The sequence below is a fragment of the Chroicocephalus ridibundus genome, chromosome 3, assembly GCF_963924245.1.
Source record: "Chroicocephalus ridibundus chromosome 3, bChrRid1.1, whole genome shotgun sequence".
Classification (NCBI taxonomy): Eukaryota; Metazoa; Chordata; class Aves; order Charadriiformes; family Laridae; genus Chroicocephalus; species Chroicocephalus ridibundus.
This window is the reverse complement of record NC_086286.1, coordinates 123914284-123940606: the sequence shown is the minus strand read 5'-3', so window position 1 is coordinate 123940606 and position 26323 is coordinate 123914284. Positions and strand designations below refer to the sequence as shown.

General features: G+C 42.1%; 1 protein-coding gene across 1 annotated transcript in view; it reads left to right on the top strand.

Moving 5' to 3' along the window:
* The window catches only part of CRISP2 (cysteine rich secretory protein 2), a 92753-nt gene that overhangs the window by 53124 nt on the left and 13306 nt on the right, over positions 1–26323 (top strand). Inside the window, exons 10-14 of the mRNA XM_063330926.1 lie at positions 927–986; positions 1087–1258; positions 2610–2789; positions 5045–5178; positions 24026–24074. Of these exons, the coding sequence (XP_063186996.1) occupies positions 927–986; positions 1087–1258; positions 2610–2789; positions 5045–5178; positions 24026–24074 (595 nt within the window). The remainder of the gene's footprint in view (positions 1–926; positions 987–1086; positions 1259–2609; positions 2790–5044; positions 5179–24025; positions 24075–26323) is intronic.

The following is a 26323-nucleotide window of genomic DNA, read 5'->3' as shown; positions in this document are numbered from 1 at the left end:
AACATTGAAGGAAGCCAAGAAATGTAGGCTGTGCAATTACTATCAACAGCCTGCTATGAAAGTGTACATGAATACATTGATCAAAATATGGAAAATCCTATAGTATGCAAACACAGTCTTGAAGAAAGTCTTAAGCTTTGAATGGAAGGACAACTTGTCTTTTTGAAATGCATATCACAAGTAGATGAAATTGCATGGTAGATAAAATTTTCCATTCCTCAACTAAACCTAAGTGGTTGATAACTAAAAAGAGAGGCCACAGTGAGTTTACAAAGACTGGGAGTGTAGTATCATAATGAAGTTGCATTTACAGTTCTCACACTTCTGATTTTGACCTCTATGTTAGACAAATGCATTGATTTTTAGTGCATTTTTTTGCAGGAGCATGTACTTTCGGCTTAATCTCTCATATAATTATATAAACCCAGTGAAATTAATTGGAATTGTAAGTTTACACAAGACCAAGAAATGGTGGGGCTTTTTATTTTTTTTTTCTCTGGGAGGGATTTTCAGTTAATTCCTGCCAGTGCTGGTTCGACTTTCCATACTGTTTGTCTAACTTTTAACCTATCATATGTAAGATTGGTTTTATCAAACAGATTTCCTTAGAGGCTGAGTCATCATCTGCTGCATAGTGTGCTATATCTAGTACCAGACCGTCCACAGTCTGCATTGGCCACTTTTTTATTCTGTTCTGCAAGAGTAAAGACGTCATAAAAAATACAATGTACTTTAAAAAGGCCTTAAAAGAATTGGGACTGTTGTATTTCAAATATTAATCATTTGAGCAGAAAGGTACCTTTTCTACTTGTATGGAGGTAATCATTAATTTTATCTGTAACAGCTAAACACAGATAAGCTTTTTCGGTAAGTGTTACTCAACAAAGTAATGAACATTATTCTAACTCTTTCTATGCCTTTTTCAGATGGATTTCCTGACTTTGTGTGTGTGTCCACCTCCTCTGCTGCATCACCTTGCTAGACAGGTAAGAAAGATATGACAAAATTTTAAAGAAAACAGAAATAATCTACAGATAGTTTTATGTATTTGTAGATCATCATTTTATCATTTTGCAACTGTAAAAGGAAACAACAGGTGATGCACATGCAGATCTTATGAGGGACAGAGATCATCTGTGCCCTCAGCTGGTCCAAGAAATGCTCCAGATCCTCATGTTTGATACCCTGAAATCCAGCTTTGGCACCCGCAATCCTCTGTTTGGCACCCAGGCTGCTCGCACAGTGCCTTACACAAGAGGTAAGTGTCTCCAAATTGGATGTAAATTGCAACAAAAGACTGAGCAAGGAGTGGCCTATTACAATTTAATAGGAAACAGGGTTTTAATCCTCCTACTCACTCCGTGCTGTGGCATGCATAAGGGTTACAGGTTTCCCTTGGCATGGCAGAGAGAGATCAGAGGCGGTTAGGACCACACATTTGGATTTAAGCAGCTGCATTTCTCCCAGAGCTGTCTATAGGGATTCTTTAATTTGAGTCTCAGCCTGCCCACAAACCAGCACTCGCTGTAATATGTCAAGAACAAACCTCTTTTTCAGCTTTAAGTGGCAGGGACTGTCCATTGCTGTAAGTATGCTTACTACTCTGCCTATAATCTGCTATGGTCATAGTTTGCAAAGTTTATCATTTAGTAGTAGTGCTGTATCAAGCAATTTCTGTCAAATTTTCCGTAAGTTTTGCTGTTAATGCTGTTCTGGCTGTTTTAGGGGTAGCTGTTTTTCAGGGAGCTGGTCTATGATAAAAAATAACATATCAAAAATTAGTTACTTTTAATCTGGGTAAGCTCCTCGGCACAATTCACCATAAGGTCCAACACTGAGTCCTTTTGTTGCAACTGAGAGGCTATAAAAAAGCAGAAATGAGCTTTGTGGGAGGGGGAATGTTAAACTATGCTATTACTTCATGCATAGCTCATGGGTGGGATTTCAGACCTGATCTGTTAAAGTACAGAGAATGACTTTGCAGGGGTGGAATTAAGAGATGGGAGAGCAAGAAAAAATTGCTAGAACAATTTGGCTATGAAATCTGACTGCACCATGGAAGCGAAGTTACCTGGGATGGCTTACACGGGTTACCACCGTCGGAAGAGGAGGATCATCTCCAGTGCCACCACTGCATTTCCTCCTGTCTGAGTTGATTCCATTTCCTGACCTGGCAGAAAACTATCCACAGCCTGGCTGGTACTGAGACATACAGAGACAGAATGGAACAGAATCTCCCCCAGCAACAGTGGGAAACTTTTAGATGGCTCCAAATCAGCTGCATCCCAGAAGTGTATTTAGAAGAGATGGCTGAGGTCCCCTATTCTCTCCTTTCATCTGTATCCCCGGTTCAGACACCAGCATGATCCCTCCTCATCAGCAGTAAGTTGATGTGTTTGTAGTCCTTGTCAAGTAGCTGTGCTGTGAAGGGAAAGAAGTAAAAGGAAAGGATAAGGAAGGCATTTAATGACTGAACTCCATGTGGCTCTAAGTCTTATTTTGGAACTAATTTTATCCTGGCCGTAGCTCAGGTAATACCAGCAGCCTTCATGGCTCCACAGAGTGCAGCTGCCCTGCTATTTACCCCCTGACCTGTGTGGGTTTTGTAGCTTGTGCAACAGCTCTGGATTGCCTCCGGGATCAGGCACAGCCTCAGGGTGAAGGAGAGACTGACCGTGCAGTCACAAAACAGATTCGCACCATTACCATCAGACGGACCAGTACGAACAAGGAGCTGCATTTCCTTTCTTCTCCCTCCCCACCAAACCCACATTTGGTTGCTATAAGAGGTAACGAATACAGTTTTAGCTGTCTTCAACAAAAAAATCCTGGTACCTGAATAACCTTTGCTGAGATAACTCAGCACACTAACCGAGCAGAAAATTCTTCCTCTAGTTAGTTTTCTTTTAGAGGGGATCACTCCTCTCCTCTAATCACAGCATCAAAGCTAATAAAAAACAGGACCTTAAGCAATTGAACGTGTTTGACTTGCCTGCATCCTGTACCTGTCCTGAGCTGCCAGCGTTAAACACCCACATTCACACAAAGGCAGAAAACTTCCCGAGGCATGGGGAATGGCTAAACAAGAATTTGTTTCTAGTTTAAATGTGCCTTAAGATCTGCAGCTGCAACACTCTAACAAAATAGAAAACAGGTCAAAAGAAGCACTCGTTAGATGAAACCCCTCTATAGTGTTACTGCTAAGATTATAGTGCTGGGGGAATACATTGCAGAGCCTGTCATGTATTTATCTCTCAGCTTATCAGAGGATTATGTCAAAGAAAATGATAAGTAAAAGATAAGTTAGTTCGAGACTGACAAGACCATGTTGTCTAGATTGCTTGAACAGCAACACAGCAACATGTTAACCAGCATCGTTAGCGAAATTGTGAATAGGAATTGCATGCCTGATGGCACTTGTGAGGAGCAGCCACCATCTAATGAGTGCCACGGGTCTTTGGTTAGTGCCGTGTACTGCCAGCTACATCTGTGAAACAAGGTGAAGATAAAAGATAAGGAATAATAAAGTAGGATGTCATTAATCAGCTTCTACAAAAGTAGCATATCAGTAGATAGCATTTAATAATACATCGCCCCAAGCAGCTCGATGTCTGAGCCTGATCTCATCTTCTGCATAAAGCATCTCCCTTGAGCCCAAGCTGTCTTTGTTCACTTTATGAGTTGCATCATCGGACCCGCTTTGCCGTTAGTGGGTGGTAGGAGGAGGCTCATGCTGCCAAGAGGTGATAAGTAGGTTAGGTTTTCGCTGCATTTAAGGAACTAACAAGAAATGACAAGTCCATTCATGTTAACCCATCACCTAATGAGCCATAACTGCCAGCCAGTCCACCCATTACCGGTTAATAAGAAACAAGATTGCACAGGTTAGGCACTGAAGACACCTGTTAGCCAAGAGGTACCACACAGCTCCTGGATCAACCAAAGCAAATAATCTCACCCATTAAAACATCAGGAATATCACTATGGGGGGTGGGATCCACCTGGAATTACTTTAGCCATCTACAGCCAGTTTAGTCAGACTGACAGCCTTTAATGGGGAGAAGGGAGAGAAACTGGTAATTTTGTGGGACAATTCATATGAAACTCAATTTTTTTTCAAACAGAAGCATTATGTGATACTCCAGGTTGGCAAAAATCTACACGTAGGGCTGGTGGGTACTGTACAGTATCTACAGGAAAACAAGGGGACAGTTTTAGACTTCTAAAAGCAATTGCTATGGGTGTTCATCTTTGCAATCAGTGAAGCTATTTGCCATTATATTGATTTTGATAGAATTAATTTTCTTCGTGGTAGCTTGTATGGTGTTTTGTTTTGGATTTGTGATGAAAACAGTGTTGATAACACACTGATGGTCTAGCTGTTGCTAAGCAGTGCTTACACAGTTTCAAGGTCGTCTCTGCTTCTCATGCTGTCCCACCAGCGAGTAGGCTGGAGGGGCACAAAAAGCTGAAAGGGGAGATAGCTGGGATAGCTGACCCCAACTGACCAAAGGGATATTCCATACCATATGATGTCATGCTCAGCAATAAAAACTGGGGGAAGAAGGAGGAAGGGAGGGATGTCTGGAGTTATGGTGTCTGTCTTCCCAAGTAACCATTGCGCATGATGGAGCCCTGGATTCCTGGACATGGCTGAACACCTTTCTGCTGATGGGAAGTAGTGAATAAATTCTTTGTTTTGATTTGTTTGTGCATACAGCTTTTGCTTTACCTATTAAACTGTCCTTATCTCAAACCATGAGTTTTTGCGCTTTTACCCTTCTGATTCTCTCCCCCATCCCACTGAGGGTGAGTGAGTGAGCAGCTGTGTGGGGCTTCACTCCCCACCAGGGCTAAATCACAACAGTCATAAAAGCTTTGCCATCTCTCATTGATGTTCCTGCCCACGGTAGGAAGGCTGGAACTAGGTGATCTTTAAAAGTCCCTTCCAACCCAAACCATTCCATGACTCTATGAGACATAATGTTCTGCATGAAAAGCAATTTTTTTCATGCCAGGGGTGTCACATAAATGCACCATGCAGGTGAACGAGTGTATGAGCTCAATTATGGGCAAGTAGCAGGTGTGTTTGAAAGACAAAATAGCAGTTGTGCAGTGTACCTGGATATTCCACGTAAATGGAATACATATGGTATGTGCAGTATTGTCCATCGTCATGTACAGGTGCTCTGTGACCTTGCAACTGGGAAACACATCAACTGCATTGCACTCAAAAAATAGCCCTCAGATCTAGGGCAGGAATGGGTGGTGTGTACACACCAGAGCTATGAAGGTAATTGTGATTAGCTAAGCAGCTGAAGAAGTGGAGAGGTTCAATTTTGTGTCTCTTCTGACTGAGGAAACACAGCACATTTAGTCATTCCTACAGACCATATAAAGACACCATCAAGCAGGCTCCAAAGGTAACACACTGATGAGAAGATGACTCAGTTGGGAGTAGGTTTTCCTCCTGGTGACTTTGTGTTGCTGTTTCCCATAAACGTGAACTACCTCAGATATGTCTTCCTTACAGGTGTTCGTTGCAGTCTAATACATTCCCTGTGTATTTTAGAGCATACATACATACTTTTGGTCAATCACTGATGGCATTCTACAGTAGGAATAGTTAATGCTGTCTCCATTGCATGACCTGAATCTATTCTTAACTTTAGACCTTTTTCTAGATCTTCCACCAAACCCTGTTCATCCATTCTTTTTTCTGTGTCTCTATCTATATTGATTCAAATCCTGAATCTGTCTCTTCTTGAAGCAACATCGGAGGTTTGTAGTAGACCTCATATTCTTTATCTCCCTTTGATTACATTACAAATTATGAGTTTGCACAGAACAGACACTGACGTTAGCTGGAGCACAGGAGGTAACAGGGTGGAGAAGTGTCATCACAGAATGACGCAGTTGAGGAAGTCATCTTATAACAAAGTCCATTTGTAACTAAAAGCTGCTCGGCTTTTCTCTCTGATTTTCTCTGCTTTTGATGAGACTGACAGATCACAGGTGCCTATAGGTCCCGTGAAGACCGGTGATTTTGTAAGCACCTCATTCAGAGTTATAACCAGCTAGGAAAAACTGTAACACAAAAAAAAAAAAAAAGCCAAACGTTCACAGGAAAAACGCAACAACAGAGGAAAGGATTGAAACTTGAACTTGGGTCTTTTCAGTCTGGGAAAAAAATGAATGAGAGGGGATCTTATCAACACTTATCAATACTTAAAGGGTGGGTGTCAGGAGGATGGGGCCAGGCTCTTTTCAGTGGTGCCCAGTGACAGGACAAGAGGTAACGGGCACAAACTTGAGCATAGGAAGTTCCACCTAAACATGAGGAGGAACTTCTTTCCTGTGAGGGTGGCAGAGCCCTGGCACAGGCTGCCCAGAGAGGTGGTGGAGTCTCTGTCTCTGGAGACATTCAAAATCCACCCGGAGATGTTCCTGTGCCACCTGCTCTGGGTGACCCTGCTCTGGCAGGGGGTTGGACTAGATGATCTCCAGTGATTCCTTCCAACCCCTATCATCCTGTGATTCTGTGATTCTGTGAAATAAAATTCGTGCTTACACCTGTATTAGCCCAGCCTGGCTCTCCCTTGTTGTCTCAACTAGGTTCAAGTTAACATAGATGTTTTCTTGGTGTAGAGCTGAGTGTGACAGCCTGTTTTCAGGCCGTTCCTTCTCACTGACTTTACAGGAAGGGAAGAACATTTACCTGTTTGGTTTAAGAGCTGCTGTGAGAATTTGTCATGGTATCAAAACATGTAAACCATTTGGTGTGTCATACTTCCAATCCCTGCTGACTCTGTTCATATATATTTTTGTCAAATTACCGTAAGAGTTTATTTCCTCCTTAAACTGTCTTTGCCAACTATTTCAGTAACTAAAGAATGAGACTATCTTTAATAAATCCTTAGGAGGTAATTCAGCATTGACAGAGCCTGTTAAGAAATGTGGTTTAGTCTTATATGCCTAGATAAAACAAACCTCTAATTTTCTCTATCATTATCTACCATTCTAGCATATAAGGTCTCTGGGGAGACCTTATAGCAGCGTTCCAGTACATAAAGGGGGCCTACAGGAGAGATGGGGAGGGACTCGTTATGATGGAGTGTAGCAATAAGACGAGGGGTAACAGTTTTAAACTGAGAGAGGGGAGATTTAGATTAGATATTAGGAAGAAATTCTTTACTGTGAGAGTGGTGAGACACTGGCCCAGGTTGCCCAGAGAAGCTGTGGATGCCCCATCCCTGGAGGTGTTCAAGACCAGATTGGATGGGGCTTTGAGCAACCTGGTCTGGTGGGAGGTGTCCCTGCCCAGGGCATGGAACTAGATGATCTTTAAGGTCCCTTCTAATCTAGACCATTCTACAATTCTATGATTCTATGACTTTTCTTCAAAAAGCTTTGGCTACCTCATGTGGATGCCCTAAAAACCACGCTTTCTCTTCTGTCATCAAAAAACAAACTACTTCCTTAGATTTTTTCATGCAAGCATATTACCTTAACTACAGTAATACCTTTCTAAAAAATGAGGAAAAAAGTTAAAAGGCACTCAAAAACCCCATAATACATGGCTCCTGATAGGGACAGGCTCCAGCTAAACTAACAGGCTCTTCAGTGTCTACAGACTTGACTGCAGATATTTGGGGTTTATTGTATATTGATATAAATTAACAATCATCAAAGCTACAAAATCAACCCAATCTGCGTCAACTATCACAGAATCACAGAATGATAGGGATTGGAAGAGACCTCTGGAGATCATCTAGTCCAACCCCCCTTGCTAGAGCAGGTTCACCTAGAGCAGTTTGCACAGTGATTTAATTTTTATAACAATGTATACAAGAAAAAATCACAGGACAGTGCAAGGAATGAAGTATTCCAGAGAAAATGCTGAAATCTAGTACCAACCCTGGTGACACAGGTGGCCTTCTTCCTTCTCAGGAGGAAGACACAGATCCCTTCAATCCCAGGTTTAACCGGGTCATACCTTGGCCACATCAGATGCTCTGCATATGAACCGATTGACTATTTATTTTACGTGCATAAGCCTGACATATCAGGCATGCTGAAGAGTTGCTGTGCATGATCGGTCAGCATTGGAGGGTACCAGATGATGCACAGTGTTGACAGATGTGCGACAAGGTGAATCCAATCCTGCATTTTTCTGTTTGCTATGCGGCGGCTAGCGTTGTATCATACACGCCAAGCTATGCAAACCTGCCTAACGTCATTCAGAAACTTGCTTTCATTAAAAATATAGGAGTGCCCTCTGGTGGAAAACTGAATATCTGAAGATGAAGTTTCAGTGACAGTAAAAATTACCTCTTGCCTCCGCTGCAAACACATAAAATTTGTAGCTTGTAAACCAAAGGAAACTCCATGGCCCAGATCAGTTCTTAGTTACATCACTAGACGTTTTCACTTAGAAATAATATAGTTTACTAAAACATTGCCCCTACTTACTCAACCTGGAGGATTTTTTTTTTTATTCTTAAAAAAAAAAGAAAGAAGTTGGTTTAGATTTCTTCCTCTTTTCTACTTTAATAAAAGCACTGGGACACAGCTCATCTTGGTGTACTAGGGACTGATGTTTCATCTCCTGAAACTTTAAAAGATTATCTGCTTAACTGTTACCAAGTGTAACATATTTTATATTAAATATATAATTTTGGTGGGATATGGAGCTCTGTTTTAGATAACTAAACTTTCTCTATAGCTATGGGAGAGTTAGACACTGCTAAAAGGGAATCCTTTATTGTTAATATGCCACAAAAACTACTCTTGCTTGTAGTGGTATAAACTCTCCATGTTTTGGACTTTGGTGAACATCCTATGCAATTATATCTATAATCATTAAAGAGGTCTAGACCTAAATATCTTTTTGACCTTCACATCAGGATATAAGAATCTCTCCTAACAGTGATTTTGGAATAGGGGACAGCCTGTGTTTTTTTAATGGCTGTAAATCCCTCAAACTCAAGGGAGAGCATCATAAGAACAGAAAAACCACCTCTGCCCACCTCAGTGCTGGACTACTGGCTGCTTAGCCTTGTGATAGAGAAACGCTTTACATCTTGCAGCATCCCTCCGTGTTAAAATTATTTATGTAAAGCTAACAGTCACGCACACAGAGTTTGATTCTCCAAGACACTCAGTCTTTTGGCTTGAAAATAATAACTCCTGTGCTTAAACTTACATGTACGCTTAAGCATTTGTCTGGACCAAGATCCAGTACAGTCAAATGTTTCTTCTGTCAAAGTTGTGCTTAGAAACTAGTTCAGGTATGTCAAAGAGTTTTGCACAATTATGGTTCTTCTCTCAGTCTTGGTCATCATGAACACAGCAGAGAAAAAACTCAAATCCATGGCATCATAGAGTACAACTTAGTTAATAAATATACTGCTACTGTACCCAGAATGGGGTCATTCCAGCAAAGCAATAACATCCCTGTTTGAATATCTTATAAGTATATGCAACAGGGCTTTATGTATGCTAACACACAGAAAATGTATCTTAAGATGTTTGGAAAAATGCAGCTCAAAGCTGAGTCAACCAGGAACTCAGTTGTTATTTGGCAAGTTTGTGAAAAGAGTTATTTTTGTGCTAATTGCTACTGAGTAAACTCAGCCTTGCAGAGCAAAATTATTGCTTGTCTGTAACTTCAGGGCTCTGAAGATTTCCTTGCAGACTGACAAGGCTAAAGACCAGCTTGAGGTTCCAGTAGAACTTCCCCTGTGGCCAGAATGCTGAAGTAGACAGTTAGTGTGGAGAAATTGCAGACCCTTCATCTTCAGAGAGCAGGACAGAAAGGCAGGTGCGATTTAATCCTAACTCTCAGAGACAGTCTGTATGTTATATAGAATCATAGAATCATAGGGTTGGAAGGGGACCTCTGGAGATCATCTAGTCCAACCCCCTGCCAGAGCAGGGTCACCCAGAGCAGGTGGCACAGGAACGCATCCAGGTGGGTCTGGAATGTCTCCAGAGTTGGAGACCACCACCTCTCTGGGCAGCCTGTGCCAGGGCTCTGCCACTCTCAAAGGAAAGAAGTTCCTCCTCATGTTTAGATGGAACTTCCTATGTCCAAGTTTGTGCCCATTACCCCTTGTCCTGTCCCTGGGCACCACTGAAAAGAGCCTGGCCCCATCCTCCTGACACCCACCCTTTAAGTATTGATAAGTGTTGATAAGATCCCCCCTCAGCCATCTTTTTTCCAGACTGAAAAGACCCAACTCCCTCAGCCTTTCTTCATAAGAGAAGTGTTCCAGTCCCCTCATCATCTTGGTAGCCCTTTGCTCTTGCACCCCCTGTGTCAAAAAGTTATCATCAATGCACTGGAGGAGCCTCCTGGACTGCGCACGCCTGGCTGTGTGGTCTTCCCAGCAGATATCAGGGTGATTGACGTCCCCCATAAGAACCAAGGCCTGCGATTGGAAGGCTACCTTCTGCTGTCTGAAGAAAGCCTCATCAGCTTCCCCATCCTGATCAGGTGGCCTGTAATAAACACCCACAACAGTGTCCCTCATATTTGCCTGCCCCTTAATCCTTACCCATAAGCTCTCGACCCTTATCATATGATAAATAGATTTGATATTATAAATAGAGGACAAGTAAGCACAAAAAACAATAGCAGGCAGTATGTGTTCAATGCAGATTTTATAATCTTTAAAGAGAATAATATAACAGGAAATCAAAGATAAGAAAACTCAGAAGAAAGAAATGAGTTAAGGATTTTCATGAGAAATACAACCCAGCTACAAACCAATCACTGTTCGTATAGAATAAGATAACTGTGTATTATCGACAAACAGCATGTAGTGCTAATGATATCCAATCAACTTCCACAGAGGAAGAAAAATTTTAATTAGTGATAGAATAATAAACCAAATATTTTTGTGATAGGACACTTTTTTCTGGCACTGATCCTGTCTTCAGGAAAAGATTTCCATTCCCCCAGACCCCTCAAATTTTTGAAATTTTGTCTCTGAAAGAGCATAATCTTAAATATAAATTCTTTCCTTGTATCTGTTTAAGGTCACGTAGATAATGAGTCAGAAAGAAAATATCATACAGTTCATCATACTGTAATGCATGAATGACTGGAACTGCGTTGGCTTTTATTTAATGTATAGTACTGTGTTCAAAGTTTGATTTTATGTTATATTATTATTTACTCTGAGAGACCAATCTCTTGGGAGGGGGTGGGGGTGCAGTTGGTTTCCAGAACCAATTCAGCAGAGACTAAATTCAATAGAGGTGAAGCCAATTTAGGCAAACAGCTGTCTGGAATGCTTTAGGTCTGCAGATTCTGCATTTGGAGTTTCAAAGTTTCTTCCAACTGTATTTTTTATTTAAGCAAAAGTGAAATGTAAGTTACTTTTCATTGCTTACCATTTGTTTATAAGCCTTAAAAGAAAAATGAAAAGCATCTTCTATAAGGAAAAAATACTAGGTGGTGTACTTCAAATTAAAATGATAAATCTCCAGGGGCTCCTAGAGATACTGTCATCACCCAATGAAAAAATAAAGCCGCATAAACCAAGACTGTTATTTCAGTTGCAGTGACATGAAAGTGTCCTATAGTGAGACAGCCACCCCTACTGGGACCAGGTCTGTATTAATATAATAAAGCTGTGTCAGTATAAAGTCTTTCTGTCTGCATGTCAATGTGTGTAGATTTGAAACTGCAATCAGATATCATCCCCTGAGCAAATCTACTCTGCTCATATGAAAACTTGCAGGATTGGGCTTGCAGAGAGCTGTGAAAGCTTCTGTCATGACATCCATGCAGTCTTACCCCCGGATTAGCCACCCTAATGAGAGCCCAGGAAATTGCTGTGTGTGCAGAGCGTGTCTGTGACCATCCCACACCGTCTGGGAAGCAGATGGATGGCTGCTCTCCGTTAGAGGGCAACAGGACACCATGCTCACAGGAAAATTACTGTCTGGAACTGCTTATTAGTGGCAATACTCAACACTGTGTTTGGTGGCCTCTGCTTTCTCCACGGTAAAAGGTCTGGCCTGTGTTTCACTCCTCCATGTTTGGTCATTCCCGAGGGCTGGAGGGGAAGCTGTGCGTGCAAAGTGCTTCTCTGTGCCGGCTGCCCAAAGGTAACATCCCACCCACACTACAATTAATGGTCAGCATGAAATCTCCACTAAGACTGGAAGTTGTCCCCTAAGACATTCTGGGAGATCCATCACATTGAACTGAAGTTTATATCACAGCTGGCTGCACTTTTGACAGGGTCCTCCATGGGATGGGTTGGGGAAACATCTCTGATTTGCTGGCCCATGGTGCCCTGCAGAGAAACCTCTGTGCAGATTGATCCTGAGGTGGTTCACTGAGAACGTTAGGTACAGATGATATGAATATCCCTTCTCATTTGCCCCTTTGATTTGAACAAGGCCAAAATAAAAGGAGACCTTACATCAATGTTTGGGCTGTATAGGTTTACCAAATCAGCCACTTCCTCCACTTCACAAGAAACTCCAGCTGGCTTAACTGTCCTTGCATATCTGACTCGATGCCCAGCTTTGACAGCCAGTTGAGCATCCTCGCACTCACCAATGAAGTGTTCCTGCTACAAACGTCGAGGTGATGGCAAGAGCAAACCAGCCTATAAAGCCTCATTCAGCTGTCAAAATTATTGCCACTGGACGTCACAGAATCAAAATTGCTCATCAGGCTTGCAATAGAAAAGTACACATACAAATATATGTGCAAGTAGTTTAAGCTTTGAATTTTACACTGAGAATGAGTGTAAGCCTTTCTGTCTGCAATCCCAGGTGTGAGCTCCCTCCAGACGTATGCTGCCTATGTTCCTTCTGTCCATGGCCCAAGTGCATACCCCTGACTCCTACTGCTGGGAAAAAGCGGAGGGAAAGTTTGTAGAAAGACAGTAAAGTAAAAAGAGAGAGAGAGGAAGGACTGTTGAGACAGGGTTTTTGGTAGCTCAATGATTCTAAAAGGAAAACATCAACATGGAAATGTATAAAGCCCTAAACGAAAAAAAAAAAAAGAAAAAGAAAAAAAAAAAGAAGAAGAAGAAGAAGAAAGGCAAGGAGGCAGGTCAGGAGCTTGTTGGGAATCACCAGACTTTTGGGTGAGTTGTCAGAGACATCAGTGTCCACAGAGTACCCGGGGAATCATAGAATTGCCTAAGTTGGAAGGGACCTTTAAGATCATCAAGTCCAACCATTAACCTAACACTGACAAAACCACCACTAAACCATGTCCACCAGCACCAAGTCTACCACTCTTTTAGATACCTCCAGGGATGGCAACTCAACCACTTCCCTGGGCAGCCTGTTCCAATGCTTGATGACTCTTTCCGTGAAGAAATTTTTCCTAATATCCAATCTAAACCACTCCTGGAGCAACTTGAGGCCATTTCCTCTCACCCTATCACTTGTTACTTGGGCGATGAGACCGACCCCCACCTCTTTACACCCTCCTTTCAGGTAGTTGTAGACCGTGAGGAGGTCAGCCTCCTTTTCTCCAGGCTGAACACCCCCAGCTCCCTCAGCCGCTCCTCACAAGACTTGTGCTCCAGACCCCTCACCAGGTTTGTTGCCCTTCTCTGGACACACTCCAGCAACTCAATGTCTTTCTTGTAGTGAGGATGTACTCTAACGATCTGGGGAGGATAACCAGCCCCCTTGATGCCCGCTCTACCAGCAAAGATCCTGCACGGTTGTGAGCCTGTTAGCCTGAAAGTTTGTCAGACTGTGGCCACTTATGCATATGACAAAAATTATATAAAGCCATAAATAATTTCTTTATGTTTTGTATCTCTTGCTTGAACAGTTTGTGCCTGACTAAAGACGCCAGAGCAAATGGACCCAAGAGAGAGGTAGTAACATGAGAGGTGACCAAACAAAGAACTGGGAAGCTGAGGACATCCACTGAACCTGCCTCCAAACCACCAGACCCTCACCCTTGTCCACACATTTGACCAATATTGTTATCACTATGCATGGTTTTCCCTGTGTTTCACACAGGAGTAAAGGACAAGAAAGAAAAAGATTTAGGAAGGAAAATCAAGGAAAGGAGTTGTAACTTGCTCTTAAACTCACGCTTTCAGATAATAACGTTCTTTTAAAGTAAATATACATTAACTTATTTATTTGATAAGCTGAACAGAGCTTGTGATTTGTTACTTGGCACTAAAAGTATTCTTGGAACAGATGAAAAAATGCCCTGGTCGTACAACATGGAATATTAAAGAAAAATTACTTTGGCAAACAGAAAGTTTCCTGGTAAACACTCTGCGGCTTTGTGAGAGTGGTACTTCACTGACCCAAAGTGTTTGCTTTCCACAGAGCAAAGGACAAGCAAAACAAAAGTCCATGAAACTGTAATCTGCAGATCTGTCATATGAGAATGTCACGATGTAAAAGCTTTTTTCTATTTCTCTCCTAAAGCTACACAGATATGGGGATGACCCACGTAGTGAAATTTAAACATCTAGTCACACACAGGGGAAATGCAATAAATCTCTGTGTAAATTGTCTTCATTACAATAAAAGACAGGACACATCCATCTGCAAGATAAAAGATAGCAGTGAGATGGTGGTAGTGTAGTCAAGTCTGACGAAATGCACCACCGAGACTTAAGGAACTAATTGAACAAATCTTTGAACCATGAACAACTAACTTCATGAAGGCAAACACCTCACAGAAGAAGTGATGTAGAACTTTGGGAAGATGAGTATGGAATTTCTGCCTAAAAAGGGAACTAAGGGAGCACTTAAATCAGTGGCCTGGTTTGATACAGGGAAAAAGTCTGCATCAAATTATTGAAAAAGCAATGCATAAATTCATAAAGGCTTTGTTGATAGGAAAACACATATAATATTTCAAACTTCTATCAAGCAGACCTACAAGATGAAGAGGCCTTATGGTAGCTAAGTCCTTAAAAGGGAACTTCTGTGTTTTCCTTTACGTACTCAAAGCAGAAATGTAGAACAAGTTGTTCTACTGCTCTGGTATGTAAACTACTGCATGCACAGTCCAGGAGGCTCCTCCAGTGCATTGATGATAACTTTTTGACACAGGTGGTACAGGAGCCAACAAGGCGAGGAGCACTCCTGGACCTGGTACTGAGAAACACAGAGGGACTGGTGGAGGACTTTAAGGTTGGGGCACCCTAGGTTGTAGTGATCATGAAATGATAGAGTTCAGGATCATGGGTACTATGCACAAAACAACAAGAAGTAAAATTACAACCTTGGATTTCAGGAGAGCTAACTTTGACCTCTTCAAGAAACTGCTTGGAGAGATCCCACGGGCTAGGGCTCTGGAAGACAAAGGGGCTCAAGAGAGCTGGTTGGTATTCAAAGACCACTTCCTCCAAGCTCAGGATCGGTGCATCCCTAAGAGCAAGAAATTGGCCAAGGGACACAGGAGATCTGCACGGTTGAGCAGGAAGCTTCTGAAAAAGCTCAAGTGGAAGAAAGAAGCTTACAGTAAGTGGAAGAAGGGACTGACCCCTTGGGAGGATTACAAGAATGCTGCCAGAGCGTGCAGGGATGAAACAAGGAAAGACAAGGCCGCCTTGGAATTAAACCTGGCCAGGGATGTCAAACTCAACAGGAAGGGCTTCTACAAATATATTGGAGGCAAAAGGAAGACCAGAGAAGTTGTGGGCCCACTGTTGAATGAAATAGGAAGCATGGTGATGGAGGATGCGGAGAAGGCAGAGTTACCTAATGCCGCCTTTGCTTCGGTCTTTATTGCTCGGCCCAGCCCTCAGGAGTCCCAGGCATTGAATAAAGTAACAGGGAAAGAAGACGACTTCCCTTGGGTTGATGAGGATCAAGTGAGGGATCAGTTAGATCAATTAGATATTCACAAGTCCATGGGCCCTGATGGGATGCACCCGAGAGTGCTGAGGGAGCTGGCGGAAGTCATTGCTGAGCTGCTCTCCATCATCTTCGAAAAGTCCTGGAGAACAGGCGAGGTGCCTGAGGACTGGAGGAAAGCCAATGTCACTCTAGTCTTCAAAAATGGCAAGAAGAAGGAGCTGGGGAACTACAGGCCGGTCAGCCTCACCTCCATCCCTGGAAAGATGATGGAACAGCTTGTTCTGGGCGTCATCTCAAGGCATGTGGAGGAAAAGAAAGCTATCAGAAGCACTCAACATGGATTCACCAAGGGGAAATCATGTCTGACTAATCTGATAGCCTTCTATGACGGCATGGCTGGATGGATAGATGAAGGGAGGGCGGTAGATGTGGTCTGCCTTGACTTAAGCAAGGCGTTTGACATGGTCTCCCACAGCATCCTCATAGGGAAGCTTAGGAAGCGTGGGTTAGATGAATGGACAGCAGGGTGGATAGATAACTGGTTGAAAGATAGAGCTCAGAGCATCGTGCTTAGGGGCACAGTGTCTAATTGGAGGTCAGTGACGAGTGGTGTTCCCCAGGGGTCAGTACTGGGTCCAGTCCTCTTCAATATATTCATCAATGACCTGGATGAGGGGATAGAGTGCACCCTCAGCAAGTTTGCCGATGACACAAAGCTGGGGGGAGATGTCTGACACACCAGAAGACTGTGCCACCATACAGAGAGACCTGGACAGGTTGGAGATTTGGGCAAAGAGGAACCTTATGAAATTCAATAAGGGCAAGAGTAGGGTTGGGGAGGAATATGCACCTGGGGAGGAATAACCCCATACACCAGTACAGGTTGGGGGCTGACCTGCTGCGGAGCAGCTCAGTGGAAAGAGACCTGGGAGTCCTAGTGGACAACAGGATGACCATGAGCCAGCAATGTGCCCTTGTGACCAAGAAGGCCAATGGCATCCTGGGGTGCATCAAGAAGAGCGTGGCCAGCAGGTGGAGGGAGTTCATCCTCCCCCTCTACTCTGCCTTGGTGAGGCTGCACCTGGAGTACTGTGTCCAGAAAAGTTTCAGTTCACATCTCACTTTGAGACGAAGAATTCATATCAGGTAAGTGTCCTGAGGACTCCCGGTCTGTGTGAGCCAATCACTATTTGCATTGTTTACTTGTGCAGTTGAACAGAGAGTTCAATTCTGAAAAAAAAATTGTAACTGAATCTGGTTGAGGTTCCACATTGTGTAGGGGATGGGACTGGAATTCAAAAAAATAATCTAATAAATTGGAAATGTTATCTGGGCTGGCAAAAGATGAGAAAACAGAAAAATAAAGCATATGCAAGCAAAATGGAGGATATGCAAGCTTTAAAATGGATGAGACATCAAAAAAGGCAAGTTCTGTTCTGGGACGTATTAACCGCGTTCCTGTTAGTAAGACCTATAAGTTAATTATTTCACTCTATTCATCATTAGTAAGTCCTAAATTGGTGTACTAGAAAGAAGAAATTTATAATATATCATTATGTAAATACTAGTACAGAGGTGACTCAGTACATAGCAACTACACTGCACTTACTGGAAATTCCTAGCACAGATTTTTAGAATAGGAATGTGTGAGTTCAACTTTATGCTGGGCTAAGTAATTTGCATGATAACTTAAAATGTTACATGGCTGCAGTAAGCAAGAAATTTGAAGGTATTTGGAATTTTCAGGGTTTTTTTCCTGCTAGAAATTTACAGCTGTAATAACCCCAGTAGCATCATTTCTCCATCTAGAGCAACACTTTGCCTCAGGCAATGGGAATTTTAGTGAGGATACATTTGGCACACAAGATATCAAGACCTTCCTCAGTTTCTCAAGGAGATTGTGAGACTGATAACTTTCAGAAAAAAGATATCAGAACGCAGTCTGAGTAACTAGAACTAAGGGTTTTATTTATTCTTCCTTTTTGAGCGGGAAAGGAGTAGCCAGACCAACATGAATAGATGGTCAGAAGAAAATACAACATGCAATATAATAATAATCAAAGATAGAGTTCTAGGTGGCCCGTACACTGTTGTGCATATTTCCAAAAAGAGATGATTCATAAATCAATATTTCTTCTTCATGAAGTAGCAATCCTTAAAAAATGACAGGACAAATAAGAAAAAGGAAAAAAAAATCAAGCATCTGCAGAAGAAAGTTACAGCTAAAGGTTTAAGATTTCACCAAAATGCTTTAAATGGCAATGTTAGAATTTTAATTGCACTATAAGAAAGAAGCCTGGAAAAGTCACCATCCCGGGACTCCCATAGCTGCTCTTAAGTGTTTCCAAAAAACAGTCATAGAATCATAGAGTTGGAAGGGCCCTCTGGAGATCATCTAGTCCAACCCCCTGCCAGAGCAGGATCACCCAGAGCAGGTGGCACAGGAAAGCGTCCAGGTGGGTTTGGAATGTCTCCAGAGACAGAGACTCCACCACCTCTCTGGGCAGCCTGTGCCAGGGCTCTGCCACCCTCAAAGGAAAGAAGTTCCTCCTCATGTTTAGGTGGAACTTCCTATGCTCAAGTTTGTGCCCATTACCTCTTGTCCTGTCACTGGGCACCACTGAAAAGAGCCTGGCCCCATCCTCCTGACACCCACCCTTTAAGTATTTAGAAGTGTTGATAAGATCCCCCCTCAGCCGTCTTTTTTCCAGACTGAAGAGACCCAACTCCCTCAGCCTTTGTTCAAAAGAGAGGTGTTCTAGTCCCCTCATCATCTTGGTAGCTTTCTGCTGTCTATATTTTACATCCAATGCATTGTTTCTCCAAGAAAAAGAAGGTGGTTCTTTGAGAAAGTGCTTAAAATATATGGCTGGAAGTTATTTTTCAGATCTGGATAGAGACTGTTTCTTTCTCCTACCAGACCTTTACAAATGTTTATATCAATCCTATTCCCAAACCTCTCTCACACAGATGAACTGAAAGTTGACCATGGTTGCACTATGATAAGGTAGTGGCAAACAGAAATATGAATGTGTAACATTATGGAAAAAGAGCACAAGGATCTGTAATCAGGCAATACCCTAATCTGCTAATTGCGGTGTCAAACTGTCACTGTAAAAACTAAATAAAACACAGAAATGTCTATTGAAGAGTCTCTTTAAGAGAGACAAATTTAAAATTAAGGCTTCAACTTTGGAAATGAAGTATTTGATCCTGTAAAGATGATTAAAGTAATTGTTACTCTTCTGGTGCTCTTTTCCTGCAGCTCAACCAGGGACCTAGAGGTGGTACTTCATTTGAAATAAATAAATAAAACCTTTTTTTTCTCATTTTCTTCAACACATTAGGGAAAAAAAAAAAAGACTAGATCACCCCATTAAGTTAGGGAAAAGGTGCTTAATTCAGGACATTGATGGGAAGATCAGAAACAAAGACAAGTGGAAGCGTGCTTGGATCTTTGCCTCCTTCACAGTTAGTAGGTACATGAATAAAATACTTCACCCACTGTGTAGGAAACTTGGATGGATCCCTCCCCTGTCTGTGCTGAAGCACACATCCCTCCTAGAAGAGTGCCTGAATCCTCACGTCACCAGGGATTTGGAGTGGCTTGCACTCACGAATATGCCGTCTTTACGCCCTCTTCCCAACGACTTAGAGTCATAGAATCATAGAATTGCTGAGGTTGGAAGGGACCTTTAAGATCATCAAGTCCAACCTTTAACCTACCCTGACAAAAGCCACTTCTAAACCATGTCCCTCAGTGCCCCATCTACCCTTTTTTTAAACACCTCCAGGGACGGTGAATCCACCACCTCCCTGGGCAGCCTATTCCAATGTTTAATAACCCTTTCAGTGAAAAAATGTTTCCTAATATCCAATCTAAACCTCCCCTGACATAACTTGAACCCGTTTCCTCTCGTCCTATCACTTGTCACCAGGGAGAAGAGGTCAGCCCCCATCTCTCTACAACCTCCTTTCAGGTAGTTGTAGAGGGTGATAAGGTCTCCCCTCAGCCTCCTCTTCTCCAAGCTAAACAACCCCAGCTCCCTCAGTCGTTCTTCATAAGGTTTGTCCTCCAGACCCCTCACCAGCTTTGTAGCCCTTCTCTGGACATGCTCCAACACCTCCATGTCCCTCTTGTAGCGAGGGGCCCAAAACTGAACGCAGTACTCGAGGTCTGGCCTCACCAGTGCCGAGTACAGGGGGATGATCACTTCCCTAGTCCGGCTCACCACACTATTCCTGATACAGCCTAGGATGCTGTTGGCCTTCTTGGCCACCTGGGCACACTGCTGGCTCATATTCAGCCGTCTGTCCACCAGCACCCCCAGGTCCTTTTCTGTCGGGCTGCTTTCGAGCCACTCTGCCCCAATCCTGTAGTGCTGCATGGGGTTGTTGTGACCCAAGTGCAGGACCCGGCACTTGGCCTTGTTGAACCTCATACCATTGGCCTCAGCCCATCGGTCCAGCCTGTCCAGATCCCTCTGCAGAGCCAACCTACCCTCAAGCAGATCAACACGCCCACCCAGTTTAGTGTCATCTACGAACTTACTGAGGGTACATTCTACCATATTAGCTGACCCAGTGCTATAGTATCTCTCTGTGGAGCTGGCAGGTGGTTTGTGAGAGACCCATACTCTTCTGGAATAGAAAGGTGAGGCCAGGAAACCCTACATGCCATCCACAGTCACTCTGGGCACTGATATCTGTGCAGGGTTTGCAATTTCTAAAGCACCACTGGAATACATCTACGCTGCTTCCCAGGAGAGTATCTTAACCACGAGGCTGCGGAATTGACTTCAAAAGGGGAGAATAGACTCCTCAAAATAATGTGCAAATCCCTTTTGAGGAGCTTGGTTAAGAGCTGTTATGTCTTCTCCATTAAAACAGAGGGAATTAAATTGGAGTTCATGTAGCCTGCTTGGATGTTATAATCCCATGCCAGTAGGAGAAAGGAACAGCATTTATCCTGCAACAAGAAATTACTTTCAGTCAAAACTTATTGGCAGATGTGATCCAAACCCCCAGTAGTTTCAGGATAACCAAAGCATTGCTCTTCACCTGGGTCACAATTTTCCAAACGAGAATAAAAAAGAAACCCTCTCCTACTTCTACAGCTAAACATCCCATACCAGAACCAGTAAAACTTTTGTTCATGGTTGTGGACCCAATGGAGCCTTCCCACTCTGAGAAAATGGTCTGTAACTAGGTCGGCAGCCAAACCACGGTTCTGCTCTCTCTGAGTGTAAACTCATTTTGCCCATTTTCAGAAATTGTTTTCTTGCAATTTTTCACAGGACTAAAAACTCACAGATTCAAAGCAATCCATTCGCATACCAGAGGAGTAACTTCTTTTCGTTAGACCATCCAGATAAGATATTCCTTTTCCTCAAAGAAGCTAGCATGCGGTTCATGAGTCACTTAGGTTGAGGGACAGCTTTTTACAGCTTCTAAAGGGGACGTTAAAATGTCAACATCAACAACATTCCTGTCAACACCACTATCTACCCTTTCTCCATAGACTCTATTCTCGTAAGGATGAGTGAATGTCAGCCTAGCTGACTTCACAACCCAAGATGACATTCAAAAGTGACATACGCTCGATATCTTGTCTTCATTTTGGGTTTCAGAGGTAGGATGTGAAAGATCTGCCGCTTCCAACACCAGAGATTCTTTTCAGCTCTAGGTTGACTCCCAGCTGATGTGTTCTCCCACTCAAGGTCACAGTTGTCCTATTTGTCTGGCAACCAAATTTGATTGCTTAGTTTGAGCTGGATGGGTAAAAAATCAAACCTGGAAGAGCTTCCAACTGCAACAAATGTCCCCAGGCTACCGCTGCACTGTTCACATAGTGCTGGTCATAGACTTCTGCCCTCATGCTTTGGGTTTTATGAGCCATTAGCCCTGTGTTCCTCACCCTACCCATTTCCTCTTTGCACACAGCTGAAGCTTCTGCAAATGCACATCCACAGCTGTTACCACAAAACTGATCTCTCCCGGTGCTCTGCAGCTGTACTAGTGCAGTGAGGGACAGGATTGCCATCCCCCAAATCCTAAATGTAAGCAAGAACTAGCCAAAGGTATTAAGCAGCTAAGAGCTGAGGACAGGAAAAGAGAGTTAGCGTCTATTTCTTTTTGCATCTGCAGGTTGTATATCCAGGAACTTTTTGCAATGACTTCTCCTTGCCAGCAGTGGACATGAAGAGAAACTTGTCTGCTGTTCTAGGACCTGATTGCTAAATTCCTTGTTCAGCTGCTGATTGTGCGGTCAGTGGATACAATAGAGCAGAATTTAGCTCCAACCACCTGAGCAGCTGACTGTCAGACTTCTTCCACAAAGCATAACTGCAGGTGGGTGCAAATTCAACAGTCGCTATGCCCTGCAACGGCCCTGTTTCATAGCTGGCCTTGTTTTGAGTGTACGTGTATCTTCTTTGTGCATGGTTCTCTTTTTACATCCCATTTCTTTCCCCTTCTCCTCAGCAATTCCTGTTTATTACATTTTGTATTAAGGCTCTACCATGTCCAAATATGTACCAGGCAAAACAAATAGAAAGGTAGCTCCTGTTCCAGTTTTGATACCAATAAAATACTGCAGAATGTCAGAACACAGGACAAAGACGGCAATTTAAACCGGACATGGTCAGTAAACGTTCTTGAATTTGGAATGGTAGGTGAAACAAAGTCATCAGACCCGAATCTCTGAAGACAATTGTTCTGAGGAAGGTGAATTTCTTAGTATAGACATGATTTATGAGACATCAGTCACACAAGGAAAACAGAAGGCTGGAAGTACTTATTTACTGTGTTTCTAAAACAATTTCTGGCTGCTGTACTTTCAGGTTTGGATGATTTTTTTCTCTCTACAGATTAATTTTGGGATGTCTGGTTCAAACTAAGATTCCTCATAGATAACAGATACTTCCAGTTCATTACACTCCATTGCTGAAGAGTAGGAGATGAGATTCAGTTCTCCTGGACAGAAATATTTATAATGCAGACTATTTGCTCCAAATTTCTTTTATTATTAGTTGACAAAAAAAATACGTGCTTTTAATCCCAGATTTATATGGTCTGATTTAGGGTGAGCCGTTCAGGGCAATGCACATCACATCTCAAAAGTTAGTTTTTCTCCAGTAACTATAAAGGGAACTAATTTTAGATCAAGGCAGCTACACTATAGTTAATTTAGTAAGTTGAATTCTACTTTAGTTATTAAAAGACTACAATTGTTACATGGAATTATAACAACAATATTGCAAGCCATGAAATAAAATGTACAGGAGTGCAAACTTAAAAAACAGGGGTGCCTTAAGTGTTACTGATCTCATCTGCTTTTCACCCGGAGATTCACCTGAATCTACAAGGTTAGCTTGCCCAAAAAACTACTCTGGGTTGCTCTCCTTAGTGCAGCTAGGTCAATGAAGACAAAAGAACTTGAGGTGCAGTAGAGCTGTCGAAATGTAGATATCTTAGCATGAGACAGGTCTCTCCCAAGACACCCCTTATTGTCACATCTAAGTGCTTAATTCAGTTGGGTGTCCAGAACCCGCTGAGATGCCCCAAAGCATCCTGCCAGGGGTTTGCAATTTGGAAGGGCACAGGTCTTCTGTATGTTCTTTGTAACATCTTTAGTACTGCAAGGGTGTCTTAGACATCTTGTTTTATATGACATGGTGCCAAGGGCTTCCAATTAGCTGCTACATTTAGACTTAGGTCTCCAGTGACCTAGATCTCCTTCCCGCTGTTGGGATAACTAGCTCAGATGTAGAAGCACTCCTTTAGTTAGACACAACTATATTTTATGACTTCTTTCAAAAGAATCTATTCATTGATTTATGAAGAAACATGTGTTTGCTTTTCCCCGCCTTGACCATAGGAAATCACTAACGTAAGCATGTATGCTTAGATATCGTCAATGCTAGTGTTAATAACTGGATACTTTCCAGTATCAGAAACTTGTAAAAGACGTGTATCAGTTCAGCCAGGAAATATTATTTTTTTTCAGCGGTTCATTACAGAACAGGGTGTTCCAGATTCTGCTTCCTGGGCTGTGTGTACATTTTCTATCAGATCATGTTTCTTTAAAAGGAAAAAACATTACAGGATGCAGAAACCAGGAATCTACATATCCCTTTACAGTGCTTTTTTTCAGGGCCTTTTTCATGCAATTAAATACTTTCTCTTGCCTTTTTTTCCCATCTAGTCCTATGGTTCCTGCATATCAGACTGTGGAATGGCTCAGATTCAGCAAGGTATGTGGAAAGCCCTCTCAGTCAAGACATGCTGTATGTAATATGCCCTCTGGTTATGTAGGTTGCATCCATCTTTTATCAAGTAGTTTCCCATTTCAGAGTGTTATATCCTCGCTACTACAAAATAGGTGAGAAATAGCTCCAAAAACAAGCTTGGCTGCGGACAAACGCTGCTAGTTCAGTAATTGTTATGAATCAAATTGCAATTAGTCAACCATATAATTTCCAAAAGATTCTACATGCTGGGATACCATGATTTTACATGGAGATTATCTTACTGCTTCTTTTCACTGTTCCAAGTGTTTCTCATATACTTACTGTAACCAGTCCAATAGAATGGTCCATGAAAGACTCACTGACTTGCAAATCCAATTTTCCTGTTTTCTCCTACATTTTGATACAATTTTCAGTCTCAGCAATTCAAGATATTTTTTACTAACTGGACACTGTGACAAGACCAACCTTCTTTCTGTGCCATCTACAACACCTCTGGCATACTCTTATGCTTATATATGGAATGAATTTAGGGCTAACTTTTTTTTAAGGAATTAATGGCAAAAGTCACCACATTGGCATCACTATTGTTAGATTAGAGAAACATTTTTTCCCATCAAATACATGTAGCAAACAAAAAGACATTAATGAAAATCTTTAGCTGTTCATGTAGCTTGTTTTACACAGAGATAGTTATGGCTGAAGTCATTAACTATGTAAACTGAAGCTGAGCCCTTAAAACCACTTTTATCTGTGAGTAAGAAAGAAATATCTCCAGATCATCATTACATTTGAGACATCTGTGCTAATTTGGAGTCTACATTGCTTTGTGTCTTTCATTATTAGTTGGAAGGAAAGGGATGTATTTTCCTTTAAAAAAAAAAAAATCACTCAATAAATCACCTATATCAAAAGCCAATTTGGATTATGAGAAAATTTGTTCCTGGCTTGCTTTTTTTCCTGTTAACCAGATTTATTTCAAATAACAGATTTGTTCTAAAACATTAGCTGGGCATAGATGTCCTGTAGCATAGATTTAGAAAATGTTTCTAATGAATCACTAGCCTAAACTGTAGCTGAAGTGCCAATACAATTAAAATAAAGAACAATGCTATACTTTTATATTGCCCAGCTTTGCCTCTTTTCAACAAAGACTGAAAAAAGTATGAACACATGCACATATTGAGCTTTGATATGAAAAGTGTAAGCTTTGAGATGAAAAGTGTATAATTTTAGTAATGCAATCATTTCCTAATTCTAGCTTTCATTTTGGACTTCATGCAAATGACTTCCACCCCCAAAAGTAATTTCCTTCTGCAGTTTTATATGTTAGACTTTAAGAGCACTTTTTTGAATGGTAAGACTAGAAAGGAATGCAAGTTATTACCCAAGGAAACCTTGAGTTCTCCTCGCTGCATACTTTTAAGAACCATGTAGAAAAAAATCTGTCAGACACAGATTATTTATAGCAGATCCTGTTCTGGGTGCAGAAGGGAGGGAACAGGCCTCTCAAAGTTTCTGGTTGACAATTTTTTAAATTATTTCGTGATACCGTGCTTATGCACAGTTACTGTTGTTTCATTTAGGTTTTTTGGGTTTTTTCCTTGGTTATGAATAGTCACATAGTGGTTTCAAGTTTCACAGTGTTGCAGAGGAGACTTACTGCAATCATAGAATCGAAAATGGTTTGCATTGGAAAGGATCTTAAAGATCACCTAGTTCCAACCCCCTGTCACGGGCAGAGACACCTTCCACTAGACCAGGTTGCTCAAAGCCCCATCCAACCTGGCCTTGAACACAATCTCTCTATCATCTAGGGAGTGCAAAAAGTTGTATTCCTTTAATGGAGGAAATTCCCTGTGGAGGATCTAGACCCATATTTTTTGTTTCAGGATGAGTACTTTCATAACTTAGCTGTGGTCCAAAGGATGGGTACTAGCCATAGGTTAGCAGCAATGACTAGTTTGTGTGTTGCTGTCAGTGCAGTCTCCATTTGCTTGAGAGATCTGGGGCTTTGCAGAAGGAGGAGAGTTCAGAAAAAATAATATCGCTCTGCTCAAAACATCTAGAAATATCTCATGCCCTCCCACAAAGAAGACGTGGTGGGACTGCTTGTTAGTGTGCATTAGCTCCTACTTCACATGTTCTTAATTCAACCCATGTACCTGAGATCCCTGACTTCCAATGGAAAGAGTGACCTATTGGTTGCACCTACCTTGTCCATAGACTACTAAGAGTTTAGACAATGAGTTTGG